Source organism: Lethenteron reissneri, chromosome 23 (assembly GCF_015708825.2).
Source record: "Lethenteron reissneri isolate LAM-NWPU_2019-01 chromosome 23, ASM1570882v1, whole genome shotgun sequence".
Classification (NCBI taxonomy): domain Eukaryota; kingdom Metazoa; phylum Chordata; class Hyperoartia; order Petromyzontiformes; family Petromyzontidae; genus Lethenteron; species Lethenteron reissneri.
In genome coordinates, this window is record NC_083801.1 from 17168153 (window position 1) to 17191118 (window position 22966).

Genomic DNA, 22966 nt, shown 5'->3' on the forward strand with positions numbered 1-22966 from the left:
CCACGAGGGGGTGGAGCTGGGGGGGAGTTGGGAGCTCCACCACGAGGGGGGTGGAACTGTGAGCTCCACCACGAGGGGGGTGGAGCTGGGAGAGTTGGGAGCTCCACCACGAGGGGTGGATCGAGAATTAGCGTCGAGCTCCATGCCCGCGCCGCCAGCGCCTCCCCGCGGACGGCGCTGGGATCGCACCGCGGCAGAGCGCGGACTCGCGGATGATTGATGGGAGATTGGGGCTGAACGATTAATCGATTTCAAATCGAAATCGCAATTTGAAACAATGCGATTAGCAAATGGCAAAAGCTGCGATTTTTTTGCGATTTTAAAAGTCATTACTTATTGGAATTGTTTTATTTTTTATTATTATAACTTTATTTAACTTAACAATTGTTCTATGTTTGATTGTTCTATTTCACTTAAAACATTTTAATAAATACATTTTGGAAGCAATTCATATCTTTTAAGTTCTCATCCTTGCATTAGAATATATAGAGCAGTTCATATTGATGGTATCATGTGATAATACTCCATCGCATGTTTTAAATCTATTACACAGTGAATATTGAACTGAAGCTTGACTTTTAAAAAAATTAATCGCAAATCAAATCGCAATATCCGTCAGAAAAATCGCAATAAGACATTTCCCCCCAAATCGTTCAGCCCTAATGGGGAGGGATGGAGGGAGCATTTGCACCGCGTCTCCCTGGCTCGCTCACGCCGACATGCGGGGGAGGGCTTCTCCCGCATTCGATGTTGCTGCTGGCGGCAATAAAAGTTGTTTAAAAGTCAAAGTCTCCCGCACTCGCAAACTCACGCACTCACCATCGAACAGAGACGGACGGTCACTGCATCGCGCGCTTTTAAACGCTCTTCTTCCTTGCGATATTGGGAAGCAACTGGGGCCAGTGCCGGATTAAGCAAGCACGGTGTCTGTAGCATGTTATAAAGGGGCCCTAAATAAAAAAAACCCACAAATATTAAAACATAATTTTGTTGCTTGCATAGTAAAGTACTTGCATTTTTTTCATTTGCTATACAGCCAGATAATACGCTAACCTTAAACACCCAGTCGTTCATAAAAGTTGAAGGCAGTATAGTACTATAGTAATAGAGCAAGTGCAGAATCACTGAACCGGAATTGATAGTTTGAAAGCATTTAGCGCGGGGCCCTTGAAAGTGCGGGGCCCGTAGCTACTACACGTGAAGTAGCTTTTGCTACTAGGATACACTACGTCACTGCTTGGAGGCTATACGCACTTTAAATCATCTAGATTTAAAACACAATTCTTTAGAACTGTTTTCTGTTTGCTTCGTTGTCCTTCCGCCGCATTTCCGGTTAGCACGATTCGCTACGTACTGTGCTAAAAAACAGTTCAACACACACACACACAGCCCGTCAATCACACACAGCCGGTCAGTGTCACGCATCGGCATTACCCAAAAGTCACCAAACTTGACAAACCGAGTTGACGTCAGCAAGCAACTATGAAGGCGGACACGGCACTTGAGGAGTGCCTGGAGAGGTTTGGCCAACGCAGCAGGCACGACGAGAACTATCCTCCCCAATGGCCATACCCCCCCCTCCCTCCCCGCGGTTTGTGATGTTCCAATTGTCAAGCCCTGTGAACAAGGCATGTGGTCAGGATTCGTGAGGACCGGGCAGCCAGCCACACCTAAATCCATCTAAAACTCCACTCAGCAAGGCGGCGGTGGAATGAACGACCCCGAGAGAAATACCACCAGGGAGATGGAGCAATTAAATCAACTCGTAATACACGCGCTCGACCAGGGGCCGGCGGCCTGGGGGTCTGGGACCGCATGCGGCTCTCTTAAGGACTGCTGCGTCATTGTGGTGTTAGCGTGTAGTGCGGCTCTTGAAATAGTTTTTTTTTATATATACATAATTCGAAAAAAAACAGGCTCTTCTTGTTATTTTTGTTGCAGACCCATGTGCTGAATGGATTGTTACATCACAGAATAGAGTTTGCAGCGGGTTATAAAAACTATCCAGCAGTGGATTGATCATGGCTGCTGATGACAGAAAGCAAAAAACGTCAACATATCTTCCCTGATAGAACGGGCTTGGTGCAGCCTTCATCTGAAGCAGTGGTGAAAATGCCACATTCCCGTGACAGAGATCAGCATATTCATGGGAAACCCAACATTGCCTTCCCACAAAGGGGCACTCATTTTAGTAACCCCCCCAATGATGGACCGAGTCGCCTCCAGGCCGGGGACACGAATGCTTCGCATTGTGAGTGGAGCACGTGGCCTGCCCCGGTATTCTCACAAACGACACGCGCCGTGCGGGAGCCGCGGGCAAACCACGCCATCGTTCCGACTCGGACAATAACAGTGGGGGGGGGGGGGGGTTGTCACTCCATTCGCGGGAGAGGAATACGGCTCAACTTCTCAAGCCTTCCGAGACACAAGGCGGTGACAAGTGGAGCAGCATAAGCTTCTCTCGGGATTACGAGCCTCGCCACAAGACCAAACGTTACATCACTGGAGGAAGAGCATTAACTAAAAAAGAAATTAACCCGTAAAAACAAAGTTTTTCACTATAAATCCTTTATATGCGTGGCGGCTAGAGTCCTCTCGTCCTCTGGCTTGAGATGGCTGCCACCTATGGGTCAGATGATTGCCTGCCACCATTAAGCAATTGGTAATTAAATATAATTTTTTTCCCTAAAAAGTGTAAAGTTATGGAAAAAATTTTTCAAGAAAAAAAATTGTCAAGCACAACGAGTCTGTGTGCAAAATGTCAGCTCGATTGGATCACGGGATGTGGGTTAAAAAACGACCGAAAGATTTGCACGGTCCTAAGCAAGCAAGCAAGTGAACTTAATATAAAGGATTTAACAAGCGGACAATCGGAATCGTTGCCAATGCTCCAGCTTGCTGGTTGGCTCCAAGTCGAGCTGAATGTGTATACATTATTCACGGTGTTGGTTCCGCTGAAAAACAAAAAGTCAGCTTGTAACAATAAATAACATTTGCAATTCTGTTTGTAGCAAAATGAAGGACATTGTTTATACACGGTGATTAATAAGCGTGCGACTTTAGCCCCAGTAAAATATTAACGAGACATCAGGAACGCACGACACACCACATCACTCGAGTATGCAGAAGCCCTTTATTGCGTGTGCTCTCCGCGTGGGGCAATGCAGGGCAACGAGGATGACGATGTGTCACTTCGGCGCTGTTTCCACTCTCCTCGCTCACCCTCACCACCACGACGACGTCGTCAGACCGTTCCTCGATGGCTTTGCGCCTCCGTGCCCAATGGAAACTTCGACTTAGGACACGTGGCTGACAAAACCACCACAACCGTTCCGCCAACCGAGGGCAGGGCCATCGACGGAGCTGGCGGGCGACAGGTGCCCACTGCTCTGTGCCAAGCTCACGAGCGAGAGGCACCTTCGACTCACCCGTACCTGATGCACCGGGGGGGGGGGGGGGGGGGGGATGAGAGACACGGCCACGCGGGAACACGCACGCGTGCCCACGACGAAGACTTCATTCGGAATGTGCGACTCGCGCACAAATACCCGACGATATAACGAGAGGATTACATGGGGAAGCGACCCTTATACACATACGTCATACACTAAGTAGCGGAGTAAGCTTTTGTTTTACAATGGACGAGGATTGAGCGAACACGCACTCCCGACACCTCTGCACGGAAGACAGACAGCGAAACGAAGCGACCCGCAGCAGCACGGTGCCAACACGGTCCGACGAACTCTGAAGTTTTGGTTGCTCATTTTGCACGATGATCGCAGGCGCATCCTTCACGACGGACGCCCCACAAGCACGATGCTGCGGCGGAGAGGGTAAATGCGCGGGGCTTTGTAAACCGACAAACAAGTTCAAGCGCGGCCCCGCCGCTCCGCACGCGAGCGGATTCCGCGTGGAGCGATTGTACCGCGGTGGACCCGCACCTCCGCGACACGTGGTGCACGTTTGTACGATCGTTGAACTTCTTTCGCACCGCACGTAGCCAACCGTGCTACTCGGAGGTGCGGAGGAAGGACAACTAACTACACACAAAAGGACCGACATTAGCACGAGGTGGGGAGTGCTTAGTCAAGAGACTCGCACCTCCACGAGTGTGGTGCGCTGGGGGGGAGGGGGGGTCTGTCTGCTCTCCAAGGCGTCTTCCATGATTGTCGAGCTCATTATGCTCAAGGCTTGCCATCTCCTTGCATGATCACGTACGCCCAGGGGTGTGCAAAACGGGCAAGCCTGCACCACACCTCTACGCCCCTCACGTGCTACGCACTAACCCAGCAATGCGACAGAGATGCAGGCGTCGGGTTTACCGCCGTTGTTTCGGCAAATAAGTTCAACTCTGTAAAATATATAATATACAAATGAAGTAAAATAAAGTTTCCTTTAAAATACGCAGCTTATTCTGCCAGAAATTGTCTGACCTTCTTGATTAACCGTGGCATAACGACCACTGACCTCCAAGACTGAAATTAAGAACTCTGCATAGAGCCTTGTCTCATATTTGATTTTTATGCATATGTCAAAAAAGTGCCCCATTTTATCAATTAATTCTTCCTTATATCAAAAGAAATCCATCAATATCAATATCTGCCCATTGTAAACGTCAAGTACATATGGCCACTGCATTCCTTTGGTACTTTGGTAACAACAAATGTGAGGAGTTAAGAATAAAAACAATCACGAAAATGTCAACATACATAACAGAGTATTCAAAGTATCCATACAAGTTACTTTTACGACTTTAAACAATGTGTCTTTGTAAACGGCTGCGAACCAGCAAACGATCAATTAAAAATGCCCACGGGCAAACTACAAGGTAAACTCTAAGAGGATGACTGCATACTGTATGTACAATAACACCTGAAACGTCGGTGAAGAAACCTCAACTGGTAAGGCACAAACAAACCAACCAATAGACATTTGTATTGGCTGAGAAACGCGCCCTCTTATACGCGACACTGCCGTGTCTCGTAACAGCACGCCGCAGTTTTAAACAAAGTGGCATTTTAAGAGCTGTGAAGATGTAAGAAGAATACAACAACAAGAAAGCGATTTCAAGTGCTCAATGCAGCAAGATGCCTCGTGTGACTGGAGGCATTAATGCATGTGACGTTTAGCACTTTGGGCACGTGGAGTTGAGGAGTCTGAGCTAGGTCTGTGCGCCCCAGGGCGGCACCTTTACACAGGCCGGGCATTTCAAGGCTGCCCAGGCACACGACCGCAACCCGCTGCTGATGCTGCTGCTGCCTCATCACTCGACGCGGAAACGCCGCGGGCTGGTGATCGGATCCTCTCGCACGCTCCCCTAGCGTGCGAGCCGAGAGGAGCACCGTCAGGGCACGTCGCGCGAGCTCCAGCGCAAGGTCGCGCGCACCCCTCGGGGTCGTCCGGTGCGATGTCCGGCACAGCAGCGCCAGGCCGCTCTCTGGTGGGGTCGAGTTGTAGCCAGCCCCCCGTGGCCTCGGCTAGCGAGACGCCGGGGCCTCGGCTAGCGAGACGGGAGGGGTGGAGGGTACGATCGCGAGTTCACGGAGTCGTCTGGGAAGAATGGAAAAATGTGAACGGTTCGTCAGTCGGGTCGGCTCAATTTAGCGTTCAAATCCTAAGAAAATGTATATTAAACACGCCGAGCGAAATGTTGCCAACTCTCGATTATCGGGGGTCATGCGGGGAGGATGGCCGAGATAGAATAAAAACACAGATAATGCCAAAATAAATAGATAAATTACGCATGACACACATACATTTATGTAGAATGAGGATGTGAATATGAACACTGTTTATTTTTCTCAAAGTAATGGCTCATCAAGCCACGAGTGAGAGGTAGCTAATAATGAAAGCGACGCACGCGCGGATGACCGTGGAACGCGACGTTTTCTTCTGCTCCACGTTTTGAACGAGCGCGGCTCATCCCCAACCCGGTTGAACCACGCAGGGATAATCGAGAGCAACTGCAAATTTAAACATCGTACGAAACTACAGGCATGTCGCATTAAAAAAAAAACACACACAGAAGCTGTAATTTTTATACGTCTTAAAAGTTACTGACTTCTCATCGCCTGGCTGGGATACGTCTTGTGGATGTTCTGAAAGCGCTCGGGAATGGGGAAGTCGGAGACGGGGTGGAAATTAAATCTCGACTCGAAATCATCTGCGGAGGAGAAAGAAACGAGAACGTAAATTAAAAACAACCTCACGAGTCGCACGTGACTCCGTCCGTGCACCGAGGCTACCGTTGCAAACGACCTCCTCCTCAGCCAAATGCTGCTTCAGAGGGGCAGCTCCAACAACCCCTCTGGGTCAGAGGTCGCAACCGGGTACCCGATACCCGTACCCTACCCGATACCCAGCTACCCATACCCGGCCGGGTACGGGTACCCGTTTGCGACCCTGGTGCGGCCGGGTACGGGTACGGGTCGGCCGTGAGTCACTGGTGAGTAACCATTTGTCACTCATTTCCCAACGTCTTGTCTCCTCACAATTCAAGTTCCTAGAATCAACCCACCCACGCCTGCAACATGGCTTCATCCCAGAGGTCGCAAATGGGTACCCGTACCCTACCCGATACCCGGCCGGGTTTGGGTAGGGTACGGGTACGGCCGGGTACGGGTACCCGTTTGCGACCCTGGTGCGGCCGGGTACGGGTAAGGAATCAAAACCCGTTTGCAACCTCTGCTATGGGTGGATCAGAATCTTTATTTCTACTGGAGGAATCCAATGAGCTATGAAGCTCTTTTTCACAGATGTCCAGTCGGTTTCTCCAAACTCGAGATGAAACCACGACAGAATGATCCGTGACATTACGTCAATTTTGTCAATGCGGCGAGCTCGTCTGTAGAAACGGTGCTGAATCATTTTGCTGACATTAAACATTAACCCGATGGAGTATTCTGCCACATGCCCATTTTTATCCCGACTGTGCTATCAAAATCCTGGCATGAGAAAAATTATATAAATTCAACAATCGTAGAGCAGTGCCAACCCTTCATGGCAGAGAACGGCCCATCATAGGGGGGCCCACACAATGGAGGCTGCTGCCCTTTCCCGTGCACCCTGCTACAGAGTAATGTTTTTCATAATCAACGTTTTTGGGTTTAGATCGCGTTATTTATAAATGTGTCGTAACCCTCCACCACCGGACACGGCCAATCAGTAAAAAAGTGTCACGTTGACAAAAGACAAATAGTTCACTGCTTTAGCCCACCGGTGTGTTGAAGCGTGAAGCCACAACATTTACAATTTTTGAGTACGACGTTTCGCTGGTAATTGCATCCAGCATCATCGGGCAATTCGCCAGAATGCCCGATGATGCTGGATCTAAACCCAAAAACGTTGATTATGAATAATATTGGTCGCAAAAGCCTACGTGTTAAACAGAGTAATGTTTGTCACATGAGGGGGGACGATCCAACATTTTTATTCTCAAGAGCCAGAATTGAGCTCACCGTTGACCAGCCTGAGACCATCAACTCACTTGAGAATTTGATTTCGTGGCAGGCGGCACGAAACCCAGATTGTAACCCAGGTCTCAGTGGTACCACCTCAGCGCACTCCGACCTCTTGAGCCATCGGGCCCCACACGCGTTCCACCGGTTACATTTTAGACGTCAAATGTCGAAACAAAGCGAGTCCGAGTAGAGCCATGCCCGACCGCACCTGACGTGGGCGAGTTGAGATGACCGTTGCGAGAGGGCAGGGGCGGAGGAGCGGCGGAGGGGAAGTTGGAGCTGGGCCTACTGGGGGGGGGCGGCGGGGGAGGCTGGTCCCCTGGTGCGTAGGGACGCGCCGTCGTGGGCACCGGCGGTGCCGGGCGCGCGCTCATCTGCCCGTTCCTGTTGGGAGGCGGCGGAGGGGGGAAGGCGCTGGACGCGACTGGAAGGGAAGAGCGGAGAGGGAGGGGGGGCAGAGGTCAGAGCCGCTCAGTGCCGGTATCCCATCGGCATCTTTTATGGTGGCGATCATCACACACAAGAGCGCCTGCCACAAATGAACCACACTACACCCTGGCGATCTCGTCGAAGAGCAAAAATCATCACGCGAACTCCGGTCATCCTCGCAGCGGCTTTTGGCTCGCCGTCGAACAAAGACAGGTTACTGCATCGCGCTCTCTTAGATGCGCTTTTGCGGCCGTTTGGAACGCTCTTCCTTCCAATATCAGGAAGCCACTGGAGCTAAGCACTTACAAATCTAAATCATTAGCACTGTTTTTGCGTTTAGTTTGTTGTATTTCCCCCGCACATCCGATTAGCATGGTTGGCTACGTATGTTCAACATACATACCACAATACTAACAACACACATACAACACGTCGTATGCTATTATTTAATTTAATTTATTATTTTATCTTTAGACGTGACTTAACCGAAAGAACCAAATAATAATTCCTGCAGTCACGAAAGTTCTAAAATTAAGATTGAACCACTTCTACGGGGAAGTTTTGAGCTTATCCTTTTTTTTCTCTCTCTCTTCTCTCTGCCTGTGTCTTCTCTTTGGAATGTTCACACTTAAATTCTAACTTAGCAATCTTTGAAATACGTAATCAACCAGGCTATGCGTTAATTGTGTGTTGACTGACCCTCTGTGTTGTATTACATTACATTTCGATATTTTACTAGGTTATTGAATTTTAGTTTGTCCTTCTGATTTTCAGACTTGCTTGCCGTGTCATCGCACTTGCAGAACCTTGTTTTTTGACCACTCATTGATATGCAAATGTTTTCTCTAACCCCCTCCCTCTCTCTGCCTCCTCCCCCCTCTGTCTATTTAAGGCCACCCCACAGAGATGATCACCCCTCTCTGTTTCCTGTGTTGCTCCCTCTATGTATCTTGGTGATATCTGTCTGCTAATATGTCTGTCTATAGTTTTCTGGTTAGATTTTATGTCGCTATTTCATTATACCTGATGATGATTGCTTGTGTTGCAATCGAAACGTCGTATGCTATTATTTAATTTAATTTATTATTTTATCTTTAGACGTGACTTAACCGAAAGAACCAAATAATAATTCCTGCAGTCACGAAAGTTCTAAAATTAAGATTTAACATAATTACGCGACTAGAGAATTATGGGACATGGAGGAGACGGGCGAGAGGTCGCACATGCCAACCTGCATGAGCTGCGCCACCGCGACTCTGGGCATCCCGGGCGGGAGTCGGAGGCCTCGTGCTCGTGGGCAGAGGGGGAGGCAGCGCCCCTCCACGCGGGGCCAATATCTGCAGCGAGTTCTGCCGCTTAGGCAGGGAGGGGGGCGAGGGCCCGTCGGGGATCTTCGGCACAAAGCGATCCGATCTGATGGCAGGCGCCGCGCTGCTCCTCCTGTTTGAGGAGGGGGGCAGTGGTGGGGGGGGTCCGTTCCTGTGCGACGGCGGCGTGGGTGGATTCTCAGACCTGCGTCACGCGAGTTCCACACAGCACATGGGGAAGCGGTGGTGCAGCGGTTAACGCGCGGCAATGGGAACCCGGCGAATTGAATTTAAACTGTGGGTCACGGCTAACATCAGCGGCGAGTGATATCAAATCCATTGCTGGGCCTCTCCTTCAACGACCCGCACCGACCAGGGGGAAGTATGGTCAAACAACCCCCACGTCGGAAAAGGTATGAGGGATGGTCTTCATTCAGAAGTGGATTGAGAAAACCTGTAAAATGGCTGCTGGAAGATAGCTCCAATCTCAGCTACATTCATGCTGCATAGGTGACAACATTGCAGGACGGGCAACAAATGAAACACGCCTAACACACATTCCATGAGTCACATCTTTCTGGATAATGAAAACGAATGTATAAATCAGTGTGTAAAGTGTAATGCCGTGCCTCATATGTTCACAGGTCACAGGGTCCCCCTGCTCACATGAACAGTGGGGGGAGCCACTTGTCACCAGTGGTGGCCCAGAGCCAGCGGAGGGATAATCCTATCTCCCACGGGACAACCGCTGTTGAATTTGCCATAAAGCGTTACTGATTTTATTGATCCTGTAGGAATGATGGGCTGCGTCAACACCCTACGGGAATTTAAACTCGCACATTTATAATTATCAGTCGATGACTCTGACCAGAACGGACACGAGGCCGAACACTTTTTTATTTTACCCGGTAAGGCCCACCGAGCTATATAGCTCTTGTTCAGAAGCAGCCTGGCCACAAATGATAGCTCGATGGAAGTGGCTTATCATCATATGGACATTTATCGCAGCCAAACACTCTGAACGCAGGCTTCGAAATATAAAAAAAATCACAGGAGTACCTGGAGAAAAATCCACGTGACCACGGAGAGAACATGCGAACTCCAAATATACAGGCATCAAGGGTCGGGGTCAAACCCACGACCTCCTGTATACCAGGCGAGGTAGTTAAAATCTCCCCACCGTGCCACTTGGCATCCATCGCACTGCCGTGCCACCTCTGGGGGTCAAACTCGCCTGGGCAGGAAGGCAGCTGGGGGTCCCATCTTGCTGCTCGAAGGAGGGAGCGGTGGAGGGTTGCTCACCGCCTCCCTCGACGGCGCGGGCGGCCATTCCCTACCCCCGTCCCTGGACGGCGCCGGTGGCCACTCTTTGGCCACTTCCCTCGACGGCGCCGGTGGCCACTCCCTGGACACGCTGTCCTGGCTCGGCAGGGGACGGCTGGTGCTGGGCACGGGCGGGCATCGGTCCCGGCCGCCCGGCAACGACGGCGGCTGCGAGGGACCGGGCCGGCTGCCGCCGAACTGCGACGGCACCGACGACAGACCATGCATTGCCGACGGAGGCTTGAGGGGTGATGACGCCGTCGACGGCTTCTCCGGAGTGTGCCCATGTCCGGGGGATCTGTAGTTGCTGTGTGCAGAGGACCTTCTGGGAGGCGAGGAAGTGGCCGAAGCGCTGTCGTTGGGCTGAGCGGGGAGGCCTGGCCTGCTGCCAAACGGCGTCGGCTTGAAGCTTTGCGACGGCACCAGCGGCGGAGGGGGCTGGGGCTGCAGCTGCGGTTTGGGGAAGCCCGGCTTCTGGAGGCCCAGCGGAGGTCTCGGCTGCTCGGGGCTCGCGGCGCCGCCTCTGCCGCCGCTGTGGTTGCTCGAGCGCAGAGGCTTGGGAAAGCGCGGAGGCTCTGCGGCCGCAGAGGGCGACGGCGACGGCGACGATGAACGGGCATTGAAGCTGGGGCGGGAGGGGGCGAAGGCCGGCAGCCGTGGGCTTGCGCTGGAGGAGGGCCCACCGGCTCTGGGAGCGAACCCCGAGGGGGACGGCTTCCCAGAGGGCGGCAGCAGAGGGCCCCGTGCTCCGCCCGAGTCTGCCGACGTCGGGGAGGTTTAAGTTCATTTCCGACAGGAAGGCCGATTGCAACACAAATGCGCACACACACGCACACGTAGGCAGCGGCTGTGTGAGTAGCCGTGACAGCGTGGGATGTGCGAGTGCGAGAGTAGCTACGAGAGCTGCCTGTGTGTGCAGTGCTACATTGTGAGTAGCTATATTGGAGTCGCTATGAGAGAGTATCTATGAGTGTGAGAGTATCTATGAGAATGTGAGAGTATCTATGAGTATAACTATGAGAGTGTGAATGAGTGTGAGAGTATCTATGAGCGTATGAGAGTATCTATGAGTGTAACTATGAGAGTGTGAGAGTATCTATGAGCGTGTGAGAGTATCGATGAGAGTCACTGCGAGTCTCTGACCTCCGCTGCTGCGTCCTCCAGCACCTCGCAGTTGCGGAACTCCACCAGCAAAGAGCCCTCCAAGTCCTGGGCCGCCCCCCGCCATGGGCCCAAGTCCTGGGCCGCCTCCCCCCATGGGCCCACCTCCACTTCCCCCGCCTCCGCCCCCCATCCTGCCTCCTCCTCCTCCTCCTCCGCCGCCGCTGTCCTTCGGCTCTGCCGCGACACGGATTGCAATTCGTCAGCCGCACCTCGACAGCTGCGGCTCAGGGCAGGCCCAGCCCCCAAGCCCCCAAGCCCCACTCCTTCACGGGCGGCGGCGGCAGCGGCGCACAGACCTCTCGCTCGCCACGGTCCACGGGGACACGGACACAGAGCGACCGCCGTCGCGTGCGGGACAACGAGCTCATCGGTCATCTCACGAGCCCCGCTCATTGAGCTATCGGATGACCAAATCACTGGGGAGCTTTGCCCGACCGCATCTCAAGCTCAGTGGGGTCAGCCCTGGATGGCCCCTGCGATGGGTGGCCGCCACGCACAAACACGTTGTCATAGGGCTGCGAGGCTGCGTTGCGGGCGGTGGTTAAGAGCGGTACAGCGAAACACATTGCTGTATTGTACTCCTGTGCTCCCACGGCCTTGCTGCCCACCTTCACCAACCTACACCGACCACGACCCGCACGAGATATGGGGACCCACATCCAGCATGTCAAATCGTTTAGATGCCGAGGGCTACGACAAATGTGCGACACCTTGTGGTGCTAATGCAAACGTTAAAAATCAACATTCGTCAAGGGTGCAGTTTCATGGGTGCGTATTGCATAGAGGTGTGGCGAGGAGCCTCTATACCCATCTCTTTAAATCTAATACGTCCACTCTGTTGCTCAACCACTGCCCTGTACTCCACGTGTGTAATTTCAGCCAGGTGTCATCAGGTGAGCGACCCAATAAATAGTTCCACAGCCCGGCACACCACATCCAGTAAACCTCTTGGCGATGGCCACTAGTCACATGCCAATTTTCCAGTCTACACGGATAGGCCAGAAAATATCTAGCGCGAAACTAAACGTTACCCGTTACTGCCCACCCATCGGAACGACGGGAAAAACTGCAGTCAAACTCCCGCAAGCAACTTGTGGCAAAGTAAGGGTGTGACCGCCACTGCCCAGCGGAAAACAGTACGCTTATCTGCATCTCGGTGCATACGGGTTCCTCCACGCACAGCGAGGAGTGCCGGGGAGCACGGGGTAGTCACCAGTCACTCACTGTCCACAATGAGTCCGCTCCGGTCATTGGTCACCGTCTTCTTGAGTTTCGCTCCCTTGTGGATGTCGGACAGCAGGGCCCCCCTCCCCTTCTGCACTGAGCCGGAGAGCTTCGGAGCGTTTGCCTGCCATCGGAAAGGGAAGCACAGGAAAGGGAAGCGGGAGTCATAACGTGGAGGGGGGGGGGGGGTCACTCGCCCGTAACCCTCGCCTCGCTCCCGCCAGGCAGAGTTGTCGCATCCTCGCACGCGTCCCCCCCCGAGGGCCCGCGACCGACACGGCGAGATGTCGCGGGTGGGACGGATGTTTGCATTCGCGGCGCCACGTATCCCACGGGTTTTGCAGGTGGACAGCGGGTGACGTGCATGGACGCAGCTGCGCGTGCCGAGCCACGCGCGCCGTGCAAGGGGGCAGTTTTCAGAGGCCGTCCATCAAACGCAGTTCAGTACGTATTTAACCGGTGTCTGCAAATGTGACGGGCACCTCGAGATGCTGTGCGGAAATCTTCGTGCGGATTTGTCTTGTGGATACAAGCAGTCATTAGCAGAGGAGGATAAACTAAAAGGGGCCTGGGCTTTAAATCAGAGGTAGGGAGCTGACAGCATTGATGGTTGGGGCCAGGGAGTTCCAGACTGTGGGGGGGGGGGGGGGGGGAGAGTGGTCTGTAACACGCTGTAACACCCCGACTGGCTAGAACGTGCAGCTATGATGTACAACGCCTCTTTCACACAACGCGCCGGGGTAGGAGTGACATACCTGCGAGGTGACGCGATCAATTCTAAGTCCAAAGCTACCGGGTTTAAATACAAAACCGCCGGCTCCGGTATTATTTTGCTCAATCATTGTAATTGCGCAATGCGCATACCATTTTAAGGCCACTGGGAGTGACTCGCCACCCTCTGCGGTGCAGCAGTCTGTTTATACGCGCCGCCAGCCCTCGTTAGTCATGTGCTCCGCCGGTGCGGGGGGGGGGGCCACGGTGAGGCTGCTGGCGCCTCTCAAACAGACGCCGCCACCCTTGCTGGTCCCGCTGGTGACGTGGATGGCCACCGGGAGGCTGCGATGAACTCGACACCGCAAGTAAAGCAGAAGGACCCTCAAAGCGGTGAGATTTCACGACGTGAGACACGTACGTGTGCACGATTGCCTTTCCGTCAAATCCACTGCTGGATAAGGGTCTCTCCCCAAGCTCCCATATTAAATGCGCACAGGCGACCGTGACGGAGGCGGTGACCGATGTTAATTCTTGTGCTGTTATAGGAGGGTTACACAGAGCTAAAATGAGTCTACGCTTATGACCGCAAGAATCCAAAAACAAACATTTTCACATGCTAGCTCCATAAAATTACAGCCTAGAGGTTGATTGGTGTTACTCATACGGGCAAGGGTCAACAATTTGCCTCCCGTGGAATGCGATGTTAAAGCCAATAAAATACGAGAAAAGCTATTTATAAGTATATTAATATTGGGCAAATGCCAAATAGTAGGCGATAATATTTTTTAGTGACGTATGCCTCTGAAAATGCTGAAATAAATAATTTGTCATCCCTTCCCAAGGCTCATCATCCGATGCGATCGGACGCATGTCCCGATGTAAACCCCCGACAGGGCCAATGTTCGATTCACCGTGCAGAGGAACACCAGATCGGCCCGTACTGCCCTTATCTCATTTACAGCAAAGGTCACCGAGGTTTCAAGTTCCAAGGAAGTCGCTATCGGAGCGCAGCAGCATGCAGCGAGCCCTTTCTAAACGTGGCACAAGCCGGCCTATCGGCTCGCAGCAAGGCAAAGCACATCCCCGCCTCGACTCGGCACACGGACGCACACACTGCACAACATGAAGACACGTGAAGCAAAGGCCTGCACTGGTCACTGGCAACAAACTGAAGGCAACAAAAAGTAACCGATGCACGTTTCTGACAGCGCCACGCACAACCCTTGGCATAAGTAGGGACCTAACCTAAGCCAGAATCCTTCACACAACTTGCCGGGGTTTAAGTCAGTATCTCTGGTTTTGCACCACGATGGGACCGTAGACATCAGCGAAAAGGAAACTCTACAGGAAGGAAGTTAAAAGCCAGGGCTCGGCACTGTGGAGAGAATAAGATCCTGAGAACGCGAGTGCAGCTTTATTTAAAAATCGCAGGGTTTTTTTTTTTTGCCACGAGCACATTTAACGTGCGACAATGCGGCCTCTGTTTCCCTTCACTCTGGGGGTAAAAACCAAAAAAGAAATCACCACCTACCGGGCCAGAAAGCCAGTATTTAAACGTGCTTTTAATGGAACGTAGCGGCGTGATTATTTACACATACATATTTTATACGCTGGGATAAAAACGCGACTTTTGTGAGACACGATACGGCTTTTTTGAAAAAAAAAAAAACACTTGTGGAAATTTCCTTGGGGGGGGGGGGGGGGGGGGGGGGAAAGTCGGGCCAAAGGCGCATATTTCATTCCCAAGCAAACACTCGCGAGTGGGCGCTCGGTCTCCGTCTGGCGTCAACCGTCGATGCCCGACGGCGCAACTCCGCGGCGGCGCGCCCTGCGCAGGAAGCCTCTCATTAGGGCCCTCGAGTCAGCTGACGGCGGCAAGCCACCCGCTCGCTGGCACGCGGCACCAGCTCCGCTGCCAACTTGCTTTTTCCACGCAGAAGGAAGTAGTGGTACGGTGGCCATTACCGCCGCCCTGCGATTGCAATCGAACGAGCCGTGGAAAGAGCAGCGGGCGAGATTTACTGACGCAGCTTCTCTGCTGCCGTTGATTTTATGTTTTATTCGACAGTAGGATGATAAAAAAATCATGCAGCGCAAACGACACCTGACGGCCGGGCAACCGTGCTGCCGAAAAACGAACGACGTGCATTAGCACACGCGGCTTGAAAAGGGTGACCATGAGTGGTCAATGTCCAGCAATAGCATTTTAATGATGGCATGCACGTCCTGACAGGGACCGGAGAAGGGGCTGATGATGTGCTAATCCTCAAGGTGAGCAATAAAAGCCCAACGCAGGCTCACCCCGTAAACGCGAGTCACCTCCGTATCAGTGACGTATGCACAACGACTTTTATAGCCGACACTTAAGAGTTACGTAAGAAATTTACTAAAAACGCGCGCCATGACTGTGAAATATTTTCCGATACGATGTTTAGAAACTTCTACACAGTGCACATCTTTGTCTACAAAACGATTGCGATGATCATATGTTCATCTTCCTTGGTCAGTAGACACACTACGTCAGTGGCCGCCCATTGTCTTGTCTATCTGGTCACCTGATGCACGTCCGTAAAGTTACGTTGAGAATTCCAGACAACTGCACGATTTAAAATACCAGCATGGCATGCGATGGGGTCGTGTAGCCAGGATCGCATCTTAATGTCTTTGTCTACCTAGCGTTGAAGTTGACGCACAAAACCGGGCACTCATTTGGGGCCGAGTCCACCACATAAACATCCACTAGCACCGGAGCGTCACTTCGTAGAAACGGGTCTTTCGCAGACCGTCTTATGGTAGAATGCAGGCGAACTCGTTCAAGTTCAAGACTATTTGGCCGGTGAAAAAGCAAGAGACCAGGTTAAGTCTCATTTGTAAGAGTGACCTGAGGCATGAGCCTGCCCCTAGGGGGTAGCGATTGCTACGCATGATATCAATTGTGTGATTTTCAGCGCAATTTTCACTTTTGGCAAATTTTGACCCCCAACGCCACAACAGAATGGCCTACAACACTACTCTTGATAATGACATTAGGAGATCTTTAACATCCACACTGTCAAGCAGAGTGGCACGTGTTAGAATGGTTATTACGGCGACGGTGATAAATCGGGGCGGCTGCTGAATTCGAACCGTGAACAAAGCGGTCGTGTAGCGAGCTCGCTATCATTTGGCCAGATCACGCCCATCTAAAAACCGGACCCTACAGGCTTAGAGAGAGACAAGAGAATCCAAAAGTAAACAGACTTTTATTATTCTAATATTTGTTGCTTTCAGACAAAAATAGCTTCTGCTTTTGCTCACGAGTTCTTTCTTTGTACAGTTGCATCATCTCATGATTGTGCTTCATTCCAAATTAGGTTAAACACCAAAACGTCTCCAAATATAGACGTGGATTTTTTTCCCATGCATTTTTCTGCAACAGTCGCCGTTTGTTTCCCCTGGAGGATTCGTCTCGGGGCTGGAGCCGATTTCGTAAACTGCTCCCACGGATGTCGCACTGCGCCAATGCGAGGCCAGGCGGCAGCGGCCGATGGTCTGTTGGCATGAGCACTCGGCAGATTATCGTAACGATGTTTGAGAGAGGCCAACCATAGCGGTTGTTCCTGTACACAAACGGTCGCCTGTCATAGGAATGCAGAATTTACACCATTGTCCCCCCCCCCAGAGACATCCCAAATTAGTTTGAGCAGGGAGACGCTGCGCCTAGTTTGTGACTTTACACGAGACATACCGTTATGAACCTAACAAGGCAGACTGTAAAATCCTTTACGTACTTTACAATGGGAAACACGCGACGTGTATTTTTAATGAATCAGAATAACACGAAGCCGTCATGTCGCACACGTTGTGCAGACACAAAAACCCCTACGGTGCCTTCCTGTGTCAAAGTCTGCAGGAACACAACGAGCTGCGCCGCGGCTATTGACACCCGCTGGTTCATCGAGCGCATCAAGGAGAAGCGAATCCTCCACACACACCTGGAGTTCAGGTGAACCCTCCACACACACCTGGAGTTCAGGTGAACCCTCCACACTCACCTGCAGTTCAGGTGAGCCCTCCACACACATCTGGAAGTTGGGGTGAGAACCTCTACGCACACCTGGAGTTCAGGTGAACCCTCCACACTCACCTGAGTTCAGGTGAACCCTCCACACTCACCTGTAGTTCAAGTGAACCCTCCACACACACCTGGAAGTTGGGGTGAGAACCTCTACGCACACCTGGAGTTCAGGTGAACCCTCCACACTCACCTGGAGTTCAGGTGAACCCTCCACACACATCTGGAAGTTGGGGTGAGAACCTCTACGCACACCTGGAGTTCAAGTGAACCCTCCACATACACCTGTAGTTCAGGTGAGCCCTCCACACTCACCTGTAGTTCAGGTGAACCCTCCACACACACCTGGAAGTTGGGGTGAGAACATCTACGCACCTTGGAGAATGACGGTGGTGGCGGTGCCGCTGGTGGCGGCGGCGGGGGCGGGGGAGGAGCCGGCATGGCTGTCTCTCAGAGAGAGGATTCTCCTCCTCCAGTCGTGACGTCCCCACCCTGCGGTTCCTGTGACACGAAGCACGTGGGAGAGAATTTGGGGTACAGAATCGTAAACAACGTTGGATGCGGCCGCGCGGGCCACACCGCAAACACGACCCCCCCCCCCCCCCCCCCCCAGTGGTGGCGCGGCGCACCCACGTGTTCATCAAACTAAAACCTCAGCGCATCCTGGATGGGAGCCAGACCGAGCGTGCACGGTGGGGTTAAAAAATATCCGCTGGAGGATGACACACGGGCATTTCGGAGCGTCACAGTTACCGTACATGAACCCCAAACATGAAACAGGAAGGCTTTTTTTTACATAATGTATTTTCTACGGTCTTAAATATAACTAATATAGTCAATTTATGCAGCGGAAGGAGGGGGGGGGGGTGCGGAAATGTCGTTAGAAAAATCGCAGGCAGCTTCAACCTCACTGCCTCTTCACTGGACGCTGGGGACAACACGTGACCTGTGACCCGCGATGGGCTGCATGGGAGACAAGACGGTGCGTGCGTGTTCTTCCGCGGCTGCATCAGCTCGTGGTCAACCGCGAATGGTCGAGCATACGGGGGTCGCGATCGGCAAACTGTGCCTCAAGAAATCTGGCGCGAATGGTTTTGATGCATTTGGTGATGCTGCTGCGTTGGCAGTGGTACACAAGCACAATAAAACAACAAACTGAACATATCCGTCAACATCATTACCTGAAATTTTCAAATAGATAAACGGTGACATTTCAAGCATTGACCCTTCTTCATCGTAACACAAACAACCATGTACTGTTGCTCGCTGAATAAGAAAGAACAGTTATGCATACACAAGAATTCTGGAACACTCTCCAATGTGTGTTTGTCTTCGGAAGTATTTCATTAGCAGTGCGGAGGCCCATAATGGAGCTGTCAGGGCAACATGTATCTACATATTTGCATACAGTGGCTTTTACTCTGACTGTGTCTCTTAGTTATGGGCAACCCTTTCCTTCGGGGAAGTCCCTCATAGTAACACAACGCAATCCGAAGCATTTGCTCCCATTGAATCATCATCATCATCATTTCGAGTTATCGTTGCCCGCCTGTTACAGACGGACACAGCTGAACGCATTCAACCTTATTTGGAAGGCTTTAATAGACCGTATTTGTAAGGCGTTTTTAAGTGGCAGATTAGTGAAGTGGTCGATGCGATCACCACTGACCACGTTTGTGCGAGGTCATTGGTTTTACTCTCGCTTCCAACCAGTTATTTATCAAACGGAAATTGCCCAAAGTTTAAAATTGCTATGCAACGGACGGTGTGAAATAAAAGTCTGCCGTGAAACGGGGTTGTATTGCTATGACTTCATTATATTAACAATAATGTCACTTATTCGTCTAGGAAAGCATCAGCGAGAATACTGAACTGTGACTTTTGGATCATTCCTTTCGCTTGAAGGGTGTAATTTGCATATCAGAAGATAAAAAGTCAGACAAAAAACCCCACATACGAGGGGAAAACATTCCCAAGGTTCTTCACCGAGATGCATTCACAAATCTGCTTGCTGCACTCCCACATCGCATCCCCCTCACGGCCGAAGTGCTGGATCACAGGGACGTGCTCACCGCGTTACTGGCGAGGTCGTACAGCTACGGGGGGGCGGTGTCAAAGACCCAAATGTCAAAAAATTAAATACCCCACAAATACTCTTTGGTTCTTTCGGTCAAGTCACGTAGAAAATAAAATCAAATAATAATAGAATACGACGTTTGAATTTCAACACAAGCAACCGTCATCAGGTAAGAATGAATGAGAGAAAACAAACATAGTAAACTTAGAAGCACAATGCAACACAACACAGAGAGCCGGCCAACACAACTGCCAACACCCCATCTGGCTGACCACGCTCCTCCTCCAAAGAATGACTTTATTGGCTCTTGTATTGGCCGTCTCTATGTGTTGTGTTGCATTGCGTTTCTGAGTTTACTATGTTTTTTTTTCATTAATTCTTAGCTGATGATGGTTGCTTGTGTTGCAATCGAAACGTCGTATTCGATTATTATTTGATTTTATTTTCTCCGTGACTTTACCGAAAGAACCAAAGAGTGATTCCTGCAGTCACGAAAGCTTCCAATCTAGTTTGAACCCATAAATAATGAAATACAAAAGTGATAATGGCCCATTACCCTTGCCTCTGTTGCAACAGTAGGAGTGAGAGTAAGCCTCCATCGGTTTCACCTTACATTCATAATGACTTAGAACTAAATTCAAGTAAAAAAATAAAGATACCTCGTAATAGCCTGAAAATACTTTTTGGGAAAGTGCTGTTCGCGAGCACCTATGAAGGCTGGCACGGCACACGAGGGGGTGGGTGGCCAGCACCAAGCCCGGCCGCCTTTGTCTCCCCAGTGGCGATGTTTACACACTGCACCACTCACTGGAGGCTGAGTCGACATAGGGGAGGCCCAGGGCCAGTTCAGATATTCTTCACTGCTGTTGACCGTGAGGGCGATTCAAACTCAGTTCGCTGCGTTTGCATGCGAACCTCTACACTACCGCTCCGCACAATTAAAGGTACAGTGCACACACAGCAACACGTGGAACAGAACACACGCACGTTAAGAGCTGCTCTATTTACGAACGAGGACACAAACATGCGCAAGAGCAAGTCTGTCTCTACGGTCGGTGGTCGAGACTAACGATGGAGTCGCAGCCAAAAGGTGGGGAAACACGGCCCGGCAGGGACGACATCCGTGGAGACGGAGCGGTAAAAGAGCTCGTGTGCGCGCGGCAGCTGGACGAATTGTCGCAATCGCGAGGTCACGACGACGACGACCACAACGTAGGGAGGCCTCCGTCCAGCCCCGGGTAGATGGTGGCTGCACGAATCAATGCGGTGACTGCCGACTCAGCTGCTGTCGAGCGCGTGGAAAAACCCAGAGGTGGTGGTGGCGGTAGCGCACCCCGCCACAGGAAACCAGCACTGGGGGAGAGCGCCCGAGGTCGCAACTCAGCAGGGAGGGCCTTGAGGCGTCGCACACGGTGCAGCAGTCGACACCAGCCACACGCGACCTGACAGGGTGGCCGTCAGGCACAGTCGCAGGGAGAACGGTCATGCTCGAGTGATGTCACACACAGTCAGACTCTAGTGATGTATCACAGCCTGACTCGAGTGATGTATCACACAGTCAGACTCGAGTGATGTATCACACAGTCAGACTCGAGTGATGTCACACACAGTCAGACAGAACAGTCAGACTCGAGTGATGTATCGCACAGACAGACAGAACAGTCAGACTCGAGTGATGTCACACACAGTCAGACAGAACAGTCAGACTCGAGTGATGTCACACACAGTCAGACAGACCAGTCAGACAGAACAGTCAGACTCGAGCGATGTCACACACAGTCAGACAGAACAGTCAGACTCGAGTGATGTCACACACAGACAGAACAGTCAGACTCAAGTGGTGTCACACAGTCAGACAGAACAGTCAGACTCGAGCGATGTCTCACACAGTCAGACAGAACAGTCAGACTCGAGTGATGTCACACACAGACAGAACAGTCAGACTCAAGTGGTGTCACACAGACAGACAGAACAGTCAGACTCGAGTGATGTCTCAGACAGTCAGACTCGAGCGATGTCTCACACTGGCGATGTTGTCAGAGTCAGTCTTGGCGCACTGCTCCCCGTGGCCACACTCGCAGGGCACTGGAGACAAAAAAATCACACAGGAAGCGAGCCCCGAAGCCCTCCCTCTCTGTCTGCTCTGGCGGCGGCGGCAGCAGCAGCAGCAGGTAAACGCATTGGGCAACAGCACCACACGGGAGGCATCGATTTGGTCGGAAAGTCACCGTGAAACACAAGGACAGAAGCATGTCTGAAGTGTGCAACCTTCGTCACATCGGCAAGGGAGGGCAAAGGGCCTCGACAGTACACGCAACCGCTACACTCCCCGCGCCTCTTGAACCCTCCTGCCAGAGGTATCGGTGTTGAACGTCTTTCGCACCACCGTACTTAGTAACCAAACCGTGGCTTACAGGAGGTGCGGCGGTGGGGGGGGGCAACAAGAATATGAGGTGTACCTCTGCTGGCACAAATGGCATATATTACATCAGACTTTAAACGCATGTTTTTTATTGTATTTGGGGGTTTGTTTTTGGTAACGCGCCCTGGGGATGTACTCACTCAGCCTGTAGTGCGGCCACGTTATAGTGCTGTATGGAAGAGAGAAAACAAATGAATTGGTTCCTACGGGGACAGCCTATGCTAAGAGCAAGGCAGATCCTGGACTGTGCTTTGATGGGTGGTGACCATCACGCACAAGCAGGTTGTTGTTGTCATAGGCTGCCGCTGGTGGGATAACACTGCCAGCAGAGGGCAAGTTGCAGCAACTCTCCGTTGTTGTTGTTGTTGTACTGTGCTCCCAACATCTCTTAATGAAGCCCGCAAATGAGCGGCTGTGATAAACGCACGGATAGCCATACCTGTCAACCCCTTATCAACCTCAACGTTCATCCTACAAAGTCCAATCACAAGGGAGATACACAAACAAAGAGACAATTTTATGTTTGCCCGTATTGAAACGGCTGAACGCCGTATGGACCTGAAAACTCAACTTCCCTGTACAAGAATACAGGGTAAACCGCATGGGTTGACACGGTATGGGAGGCCTTAATCCAGCAGCGGATTGACAAAATGGGGGTGCTGGGCAGTACTCGCACTAAAGGATGCAACGAAGATAATAAAAACAATTCCACGAGATGGGGATTGTTTTTCTCTCTCTCTTTAAATGATAAATAACAGCGTTATGTTTTAAAAGTGGAGTGTCGCCCCACCG

General features: G+C 51.6%; 1 protein-coding gene across 1 annotated transcript in view; it reads right to left on the bottom strand.

Annotated features, from left to right (window-relative positions):
* Window positions 1-3114: 3114 nt before the first annotated feature.
* Window positions 3115-22966, bottom strand: part of LOC133346126 (WAS/WASL-interacting protein family member 1-like) — a 30258-nt gene continuing 10406 nt past the window's right edge. The window contains exons 2-9 of the mRNA XM_061557562.1: window positions 18051-18176; window positions 12908-13031; window positions 11663-11857; window positions 10431-11277; window positions 9121-9401; window positions 7669-7884; window positions 6062-6163; window positions 3115-5550 (exon numbers count right to left, since the gene is read on the bottom strand). Of these exons, the coding sequence (XP_061413546.1) occupies window positions 5501-5550; window positions 6062-6163; window positions 7669-7884; window positions 9121-9401; window positions 10431-11277; window positions 11663-11857; window positions 12908-13031; window positions 18051-18116 (1881 nt within the window). The 5' untranslated portion in view covers window positions 18117-18176 and the 3' untranslated portion in view covers window positions 3115-5500. The remainder of the gene's footprint in view (window positions 5551-6061; window positions 6164-7668; window positions 7885-9120; window positions 9402-10430; window positions 11278-11662; window positions 11858-12907; window positions 13032-18050; window positions 18177-22966) is intronic.